At 53.1% G+C, this 9,523-nt stretch overlaps 1 protein-coding gene across 11 annotated transcripts in view; it reads right to left on the bottom strand.

Annotated features, from left to right (window-relative positions):
* Nucleotides 1-985: 985 nt before the first annotated feature.
* The window catches only part of PHYHD1 (phytanoyl-CoA dioxygenase domain containing 1), a 22,353-nt gene continuing 13,815 nt past the window's right edge, over nt 986-9,523 (bottom strand). For 4 of the 11 annotated variants that reach the window (XM_017848355.1, XM_017848357.1, XM_017848356.1 and 1 more), the window contains 8 exons: nt 8,832-8,907; nt 8,631-8,678; nt 6,469-6,524; nt 6,327-6,389; nt 2,525-2,653; nt 2,307-2,423; nt 1,454-1,580; nt 989-1,359 (listed from right to left, as the gene is read on the bottom strand). In XM_017848355.1, the coding sequence (XP_017703844.1) occupies nt 1,274-1,359; nt 1,454-1,580; nt 2,307-2,423; nt 2,525-2,653; nt 6,327-6,389; nt 6,469-6,524; nt 8,631-8,678; nt 8,832-8,907 (702 nt within the window). In that variant the 3' untranslated portion in view covers nt 989-1,273. Of the gene's footprint in view, nt 1,360-1,453; nt 1,581-2,306; nt 2,424-2,524; nt 2,654-5,191; nt 5,214-6,326; nt 6,390-6,468; nt 6,525-8,630; nt 8,679-8,831; nt 8,908-9,523 lie in introns of all 11 variants that reach the window. The other 7 variants (XM_017848358.1, XM_017848363.1, XM_017848359.1 and 4 more) reach the window with 7 other exon arrangements.

Genomic DNA, 9,523 nt, shown 5'->3' with positions numbered 1-9,523 from the left:
AAGTGCTGAGGCCTAGAAAAAGTGCATCTGTGGGCTGGAATCAGCCTGTGGTCCCCAGTTTGTAGCCTCTGGGCCAAACCTCAGCTGAGGAGGTTTTAGATTTGGTAGTTGTTCTGCAGGTCTGAGTGCCTGCCAAGCATGCCCAAACAGGAAGGGCCCCTGCAAGCCCTAGACTGGCCCCCTTACTGGACATGGGAGGAAACAAGCCCAGAGGAAGGAAAGGCCCTGGCCTGAGACCAGGGAGCAAGTTGTTCACGGAGCCAGGACCAAAACCTGGATTCCTAGCTCTGGGCATCTCTGCTCCCCAAGAAGGGAAGATGAGGCAGTGTCAAGGTTAGGAGCATGGGCTCTGCATGAGACTGAGCCTGCTGAACAACCGAGCAGCTGTGACTTGGGCAGGTCATTTACCCTCTCCTTAGCTCAGCGTCTTCTTCTGTAAGTACAGATGATAATGGCACTTACCTCTTCTAGTGAGGATTCTATGAGATAAAGCCTGTGAAGGTCTCAGCACAGAGCGGGGCATACAGTGAGTGCCCACTAAATGTTACTTATTAAAATCATGCAAGCCACGCCAAACAGGGCTGGGGTACCTGGGATGCATTTTAGCATCTTGTCTGGAAAGCAGTTTTTTTTTTTTTTTTGAAATGGAGTTTTGCTCTTGTTGCCCAGGCTGGAGTGCTGTGGCGTGATCTCGGCTCACCGCAACCTCCGCCTTCCAGGTTCAAGCTATTCTCCTGCCTCAGCCTCCCGAGTAGCTAGGATTATAGGCATGCGCCACCATGCCTGGCTAATTTTTTGTATTTTTAGTAGAGACAGGGTTTCTCTATGTTGGTCAAACTGATCTCAAACTCTCGACCTCAGGTGATCCGCCCGCCTCGGCCTCCCAAAGTGCTGGGATTACAGGCGTGAGCCACTGTACCCGGCCTGGAAAGCAGTTTTCTTGTCTGGAAAGCAATGCTGCTTGGAAAAGAAGGCTCAGTGGGGAAGCTGCGTTCTGAAGTCATTTTTATTCGATAACTAACACCATAATAACCAAAGTTCCATCTGAGAGGAGAGGAGAGTGAGAAGGGGCCAGAACCCTTTGGTGGCTGAGAAGCCTCCTCAAGGCTATGGTGGGGCAGTAGGGAGGCAGAGAGATGAAGATCTTAGGGAAGCTCCTTACCCAGCCCAGGCTGCTGCCCACAGGGCAGGAGGAAAGCCCAGGAGGGGAGACAAGACCTCCCTGTTGCAATCAAGAGGCTGAGCAAGATGCTGGTGTTTGCAGCCCACAGCTTCACCCGGGAGGGGTCAGGGCTCCTGCCTGTTGAAAGCCTTTAGGTGTACAGTGGGGGAAAGGGCAGTTCAGCTGTTGGCTGGAGCCTGCAGAAGATAGAGGAGATAACCTTGAGGTGCAGGGTCACTGCTCCCAGCCTCCAGGGGACTGTCGGGCGCACACACCCACCCTGTCACCTACCAGTTCTCTGGGCTCCAGGTGGTACCAGAGGCCTCCATGAGGTGGAAAGTGTAGGCCTGGCGCGAGTGGTCAGAGAGGTTCTGCTTGCTCTTATGCACCACTTCTCCATGGATGAGGACCAGGGTCCCTGGTAGAGACACAAGCAGGTCAGGAACCCACCAGCCCCACATCCCCCCTCCCCAGGGCAGGAAGGGACACGGGCCCTCCTCCCTCCAGCGGTTTTGTGGCCCCCATCCATCCCTATTCCCCTCCCTGAAAGCTCAGGCACCTGCAGCCTCCCACAGGGTCGGAAGCTAAGCTGTTGAGATTGCGAGTTCCTCTGGGATCGAGTCCCCTCTGCTGTGGACTGCGGCCTTGGCAAGCCTTAGGAAGGGCCTGCCCTCCCGAGGTCTTTGCAGGATCAGGCAGAAGCCCTCTGCACTGTGCCAGTCCACTGGGACCTCTCTGGTGATGCTGAGTTACACATTGGTTTTCCCTTTTCATGAGAGAAAGGACCCGCCCAACAGCCTACATTGGTTGAGCAGTGGCCATGCACTAGGCAGAGTCTGTATCCACGTATTTATCATCTCACTGATTTCCCACTTCACGTTTGGGGAAATTCAGGCTCAGGGAGTCAGTCATTTGCCCAGAGAAACAGCCTATAAGTAGCCGAGTGTGGATTCTAGCGTGATCTGGGTCAGCTTGCAGGAAAACATGCTGCTTCCTGACTTCCAGCCCCCATCCAGCCCTCCTCCTTCTGTGACGTCACTGCCCTCAGATGACCCTGAGGGCAACCTCTTGGATGCTGGGTAGTCGAGCAGGCACAGACTGATGGACTCAGCCCCCTGCCTCTCTGCCCTCTGCATCTGCCTACCTCTCTGCACTGGGGTGGGCACAAAGAGGCTGTTATCCCGGGCTGGCTCTGACCCGAGGAAGCTGGTGCCAGGCACTGAGCCAACAGGGCCCCGGACCATCCTTCTTGACACGCCACCTGCAGGCCAAGATGGAGAGCCTTAAACTCCTCCTTTCTCGGGGTCCCTCTCCCTAGGGGGTGGGGAGTCCCAAGTGGGCAGAAGAGACAGGGTTCCTCACTGGTGTGGGAGCCAGGGATGAACCAGAGACAGCCGTTCTCCAGCGTGGCGTCCTCCACTGCAATCCATATGCCCAGCACCCGGCCCAGGGGCTCCGTGTACAGGAAGGAGGCGTCCTGATGAGGGGAGACTACAGCAGGCCCACGGGGAGTGAGAAGCCCATCCTTTTGCCTGGTCCCACCTCACCTTGGCCTCATTACCCACTCCTCAGTCCTCTGGGTGCTCTTCAGGGCCAGCCTTCCCACAATTGGTCAGAATCTCATCACTTCCTGGCCCAGGACTCTAAGGCAACGTGATTTCACCTCTCAAAGCTTCAACTTCCTAAACTGTAAAGTGGCTCTAACAACAACCTACCTCACAGGGTGCTGGAGGATTCTATGAGATGATGTATGAAAAGTGCTTAGGGCCCAACCATGTAACTGCTTGATATAAAGTAGCGCTACTGTTTAATTCCAGTGAGATAACTCAAGCCACCCTTCTTAACCGGGGACGAGTGGCCCCCAGCCACCAGATGGTTCACCCAGTGGCATAAGTTTGAGAAGCTGGAGCTTGGTGCGGTGGCTCACACCTATAATCTCAGCACTTTGGGAGGCCGAGGCGGTTGGATCACCTGAGGTCAGCAATTTAAGACCAGCCTGGCCAACATGGTGAAACCCTGTCTCTACTAAAAATACAAAAATTAGCCAGGTGTGGTGGCAGGCACCTGTAATCCCAGCTACTTGGGAGGCTGGGACAGGAGAATTGCTTGAACTCGGGAGGCAGAACTTGCAGTGAGCCGAGATTGTGCCACTACACTCCAGTCTGGGTGACAGAGCGAGACTCCCTCTTAAAATAAAAAAGATTGGGAAGTTGGGTGCAAAGCGGGGAGATGCTGTGATTAGGCATCCACATTTCTTTATTATTATTATTTTTTTGAGACGGAGTCTGGCTCTGTCGCCCAGGCTGGAGTGCAGTGGTGCGATCTTGGCTCACTGCAACCTCCACCTCCCGTATTCAAGCGATTCTCCTGCCTCAGCCTCCCGAGTAGCTGGGATTACAGTCATGCACCACCACGCCCGGCTAATTTTCATATTTTTAGTAGAGATAGGGTTTCACCATGTTGGCCAGGCTGGTCTTGAACTCCTGACCTTAGGTGATCTCCCCCCTCAGCCTCCCAAAGTGCTGGGATTACAGGCGTGAACCACTGCTCCTGGCCAGCATCCACATTTTAAAACCTCCCGCCACGATGCTGGGGCACAGTTAGGATGCAGAACCACCAAACAAAGGAACGTGCTCCTCAACAACAGAATAAACAGGCTCCTGTCTCACCTCCTTCCTTCCCGGGCAACTGCGTGTTTTCTGAACACCAAACTTTAAGACAGACCTTCAAAGGAACGTTTGAAATGGAAGGGGCTTTGAAACATTTGGGAGAGGAATGGTGGAAGGAACTGGGAGAGCTGGACTCAGGCAGAGAAGGCTAAGGGTGGGGATGGTCATCCCTTTGGGGAACTGCATACAGGCTGAATGGTGGAAGAAGGGGGTGGTCACAAGGAGGCCAACTTGGGCTCATGCAAGGAAGGAAAGGGCTTCCTGAGAGGGGGTGAGCTCCCTATCACCAGAGGTATTTGAACAGAAGTGGATAATCACCTACCAGGGAGGCTGTAAAGGGTGACTGCATGGGGTAGGGTGTGGAACTAGATCAGCAATTTTCCTGGAGTCCTCCTCCAGGAAACTTGTTAGAAACAGATTCCAGGGCTGGGCGTGGTGGTTCATCCCTGTAATCCTAGCACTTTGGGAGGCTGAGGCAGGTGGATCACCTGAGGTCAGGAGTTCGAGACCAGCCTGGTCAACATGGTGGAACCCTGTCTCTACTAAAAATACAAAAAATTAGCTGGGCGTGGTGGTGGACACCTGTAATCCCAGCTACTCGGGAGGTTGAGGCAGGAGAATCACTTGAACCGGAGAGGCAGAGGTTGTAGTGAGCTGAGATTGTGCCATTGCATTCTAGCTTGGGTGACAAGAATGAAAATCTGTCTCAAAAAAAAACAAATGGATTCCCAGGCCCATGCAGCCCTACTGGCTCAAGATCTCAGTGACTAGGGCCCAGGAATCTGTTTTTTTTGTTTGTTTGTTTTGGTTTGGTGTTTTGTTTGTTTGTTTTTGAGACAGAGTCTCACTCTGTCCCCCAGGCTGGAGTGCAGTGGTGTGATCTTGGCTCACTGCAACCTCCGCCTCTGGGTTCAAGCGATTCTCCTGCCTCAGCCTCCTGAGTAGCTAGGACTACAGGTGTGCGCTACTACACCCACCTAATTTTTCTATTTTTAGTAGAGATAGGGTTTCAACATGTTGGCCAGGCTGGTCTCGAATTCCTGACCTCAGGTGATCCGCCCACCTCTGCCTCCCAAAGTGCTGGGATTACAGGCATGAGCCACCACGCCTGGCCTAGGAAATCTGTATTTTTAACTAGCTGGGGTTGGTGGCAGGTTCAGGACCCACTATGCCAAAGACACAAGATTTCCTTCCCAATCCGCTTTCAGAGGAAGGAATGGAAGGCGGCTCCTCCTCTCCGTCCCAGGCTCCTACAGCAGACAGGAGCAAGCGCTTTCCCACCTTCTAAAGATCTGAGAACCAGTGCGGTCTTAGATGTCCCACCCATGGCCTTTTCAGGGGCCCACAGCTCTCAGCTCACCTTCACCGCCAAAGTGAGGTTGCTGCAAGAGAGAGGAAAAGCCTGGTAGGACAGAGGAGAGCAGAGAGGAGCTGGGCTTGCTCTGAGAGTCACAGGATGCTGCTGCCCTGGCCACAGGCATTTTCCTCTCTCTCACCCAGCTACCTCAACACCCAGCTGCTGAGCAGCTACCGTGTGCCAGCCCCAGGAGGGATGCAAAGAGAAACCCCCCTGCCCAACGAGCTCCTAGCATGTGCAAGCACACACATGCCTAACAAGATCACAAAGCAGAGCAGGGCAAGGACTGGAGGGAGAGGCTAGGATGCAGGCCAGCAGTTGAGCCTTTCAGCCCCAGAGTCAGACAGGTCCTTCTTTTCTCAGGTGTTCTGGAAGGCTTCTTAAAGGAGGTGGCACTGAGCTGGGCCTTGAAAGCTGGGAGCACAGCATTTCAATTGCCAAAGAAGGGAGGAGGGAGGTCAAGGGAGGCCTAGGGATGACCCTCCCTCCTACCATCAAAATTTTTTTTTGTCTTTTTTTTTCTTCCTTTTTGTGGAGAACGGGGTCTCACTATATTGCCCAGGCAGGTCTCGAACTCCTGGGCTCAAGCTGTCCTCCCACCTCTGCCTCCCTGAGAGCTGGGATTACAGGCGTGAGCCACCGTGCCCAGTCAAATTTTTTTTTTTTTTTTTTTTGAGATGGAGCCTTGCTGTGTCACCCAGGCTGGAGTGCATTGGCGTGGTCTCCACTCACTGTAACCTCCACCTCCTGGGTTCAAGCAATTCTCCTGCCTCAGCCTCCCGAGTAGCTGGGACTACAGGTGTGTGCCACCATGGCTGGCTAATTTTTGTTTTTAATAGAGATGGGTTTCTCCATGTTGGCCAGGCTAATCTCGAACTCCTGACTTCAAGTGATCTGCCCGCTTCAGCCTCCCAAAGTGCTGGGATTACAGGCATGAGCCACCACGCCCAGCCCCTACCACCAAATTTTAACAGCATCAACTAAGTTCCAGGTGCTTTAGCCAGAGGAGACCGATTTTCCATGTTCTCCCACCAACAGAATAATTCCAGCAACTTTTGGCCCATTGTACGGAAGGGCTTGGTATGAGCAGTCTGCCCATTTTACAGATGGTAAACTGAGGCCAGGACAAGGAGCTTACCTTAAAGATGTACATGCTCTGCACCACCACGGGCATCTGGAGGCCCAGACTTCTGGCCAAGGTCTGGAGGGGGGCAAAGGTCATGCTGCCAGCCTGCCACCCATGGCCCAGCCTCCTGGCCCTCACCCCCACCTCTGCTCACCTGCACCTTGGGGGAGTGCGTGATGCTCTTAAAGACAGGGTCGTGGGCGTGCAGAGCTGCGGGACAGAAGGAGGCTGTCAGCGCCATCTCGGGCCCATGTGTCCCTCCACACCCAGCTCTGGGCACCCACACTCAGGCTCACTTTGACATTCTCACCTATTTTGTATGCATTAACCCTTCTGCCTGTTTACAACCGAGTAATGGGCTCCACGGGAGCCTTCCCCCCACCCAGGCCCTATGCCACCCATGCCCTTATTCTTGACCTTCTGGCCATCTGGGAAGCTCAGTCCAGCCCCGAATCCCCACCCCTCACAGATGGCTAAGGGCTCCTTGGCGCCAATCATGTGCAGCAATCTCGGTGCCACCATTTGGTCTGTGTGACCTCGGGTAACCATTTCTCTCCTGTGAGCCTCAGTTTCCTCTTCTGTCAAATGAGGATTAGAAGCACCTGGGAGGCAGGGCTACTGTGGGACTCGATGGGCTAATGAATGTGCAGGGACAGCCCAGGGCCTGGCATGGGATAGTCCCTCATTGTCATAAACATAAGATTGAATGCATTTAACGCCACTGAGCTACGTACTGTTTTTTTTTTTTTTTTTTTTTGAGATGGAGTCTCACTCTGTCACCCAGGTTGGAGTGCAGTGGTACAATCTCAGCTCACTGCAACCCTCACCTCCTGGATTCAAGCAATTCTCCTGCCTCTGCCTCCTGAGCAGCTGGGACTACAGGCGTGCGCCACCATTCCCAGCTAATTATTGTATTTTTAGTAGAGATGGGGTTTCACCATATTGGCCAGGCTGGTCTCAAACTCCTGACCTTGTGATCCACCTGCCTTGGCCTCCCAAAGTGCTGGGATTACAGACATGAGCCACCATGCTGGACCGAGTTACATACTTTAAAGCAGTTATCATGGTATGGTAAATCTTACATGTATTTTACCACAATTTGTCTACAAGCCTACCATGATATAACTTCAGGTTTAACAATAAGCTTTCCAGGCCAAGTGCAGTAGCTTATGCCTATAATCCCAGCATTTTGGGAGGCCAAGGCAGGAGGATCACTTGAGCCCAGTAGTTGAAGACCAGCCTAGGCAACATAACGAGACCTCATCTCAATTTTATTTTACAAAATAAATAAGCAGTCTACAACACAAATTATAATGTATGATCCTAAAGAAAAAAAATGAGGGTTTTCTTACTTGACTTTGGGGTGTCAGAATAGAGACCCTGTCAGCAGGTCAGATGCCCCTTAGGGTGGCTCCAGGGAGCACTGGACCCAGGAGCTCCCCCAGGCCAGGCAGTAGAGAGTGGAAGAGCCTGCACATGCCCATCTGTTGGGGGGAATCAGGTGACCCCCTATCCCCAGTGCTGTGGCAGCAGTGTCATGATTAGCAGAGGGGCCGAAGACCAGAGGGGAGCCTGCAGCCACAAATGCCATTTACCCGACCACGAACTTACTATGGGCTTTCTTTTTTTCTTTTTTCTTTTTTTTTTTTTTTTTTTTTGAGACAGAGTTTTACTCTTGTTGCCCAGGCTAGAGTGCAACGGTGCGATATCGGCTCACTGCAACCTCCACCTCCCAGGTTCAAGCCATTTTCCCGCCTCAGCCTCCCGAGTAGCTGGGATTAGAGGCATGTGCCACTATGTTCGGCTAATTTTGTATTTTTAGTAGAGATGGGGTTTCTCCATGTTGGTCAGGCTGGTTTTGAACTCCCGACCTCAGGTTATCCGCCCACCTTGGCCTCCCAAAGTGCTGGGATTACAGACGTGAGCCACTAAGCCCAGCCACTATGGGCTTTCATTAAGGCTCCTAAATTCTTCAGGCTTCAGTTTCCCCATTCTTTTTTTTTTTGAGCAGGGTCTCACTGTCTCTGTCACCCAGTCAAGCTGGAGTGCAATGGCACGATCTTGGCTCACTGCAACATCCGCCTCCCCGGTTCAAACGATTCTCCTGCCTCAGCCTCCTGAGTAGCTGGGACTACAGGTGTGCGCCACTACAGTCACCTAATTTTTTCTATGTTGGCCAGGCTGGTCTTGAATTCCTGACCTCAAGTGATCCACCTGCCTTGACTTCTCAAAGTATGTGTTAGGATTACAAGTGTCAGCCACCACTCCCGGCCAGTTCCCCCATCTTCTTTCCTGCACCCCCAAGCCCCTGCTCACCGTGGCCAATTTTGTTGACGGATTTCTCCGGAGGGACCAGGAAATTTCCTGTGGCACAAAGAACAGATAAAGGCAGAGAACTGGTGTCTAGCCTTCCATGGGCAGCTGGCCTCAGCACTCTTCCATCCCTGGGAGCAGATCCCCGAGTCCAGCCTACCCTCACCATGGCTCCTGCCCAGCTCTAGGGCCCCAGCTCCAAACCTTTCTCGTCAAAAACGCCTTTCTCAAAGAAGAATCGAATCTTGTCACCACTGCTCAAGAAATAGTCTGTGCTGCCCTGTGGAAAGGGGACATCAGAGGACTGAGATAGCATCCCAGGGTCAGAGCTGGGCCTGGCAAAGGAGGGAGGTGGATTCAGAAACTTCCTACCGCCACAGGGTTACAGACCACCTGGGGGCTTCTCAAACTTGTCCACTACGGCACAGACGGTGAGCCGGAACTTCAAATGCCTGAAAGCATACCCCGGCCGGGCGCGGTGGCTCAAGCCTGTAATCCCAGCACTTTGGGAGGCCGAGACGGGCGGATCACGAGGTCAGGAGATCAAGACCATCCTGGCTAACCTGGTGAAACCCCGTCTCTACTAAAAAAATACAAAAAACTAGCCGGGCGAGGTGGCGGGCGCCTGTAGTCCCAGCTACTCCGGAGGCTGAGGCAGGAGAATGGCGTGAACCCGGGAGGTGGAGCTTGCAGTGAGCTGAGATCCGGCCACTGCACTCCAGCCTGGGTGACAGAGCAAGACTCCGTCTCAAAAAAAAAAAAAAAAAAAAAAAAAAGCATACCCCAAAGATGCAAACACGGAATTTCTTGGGAACCTCACTATACTGTGATTCAGAACATGGATGCAGGCCGGGCGCGGTGGCTCAAGCCTGTAATCCCAGCACTTTGGGAGGCCG

This window comes from Rhinopithecus bieti, unplaced genomic scaffold (assembly GCF_001698545.2).
Source record: "Rhinopithecus bieti isolate Rb0 unplaced genomic scaffold, ASM169854v2 scaffold_29388, whole genome shotgun sequence".
NCBI lineage: Eukaryota > Metazoa > Chordata > Mammalia > Primates > Cercopithecidae > Rhinopithecus > Rhinopithecus bieti.
The sequence above is the reverse complement of the archived record's forward strand: the minus strand, read 5'-3'. Positions and strand labels throughout refer to the sequence as shown.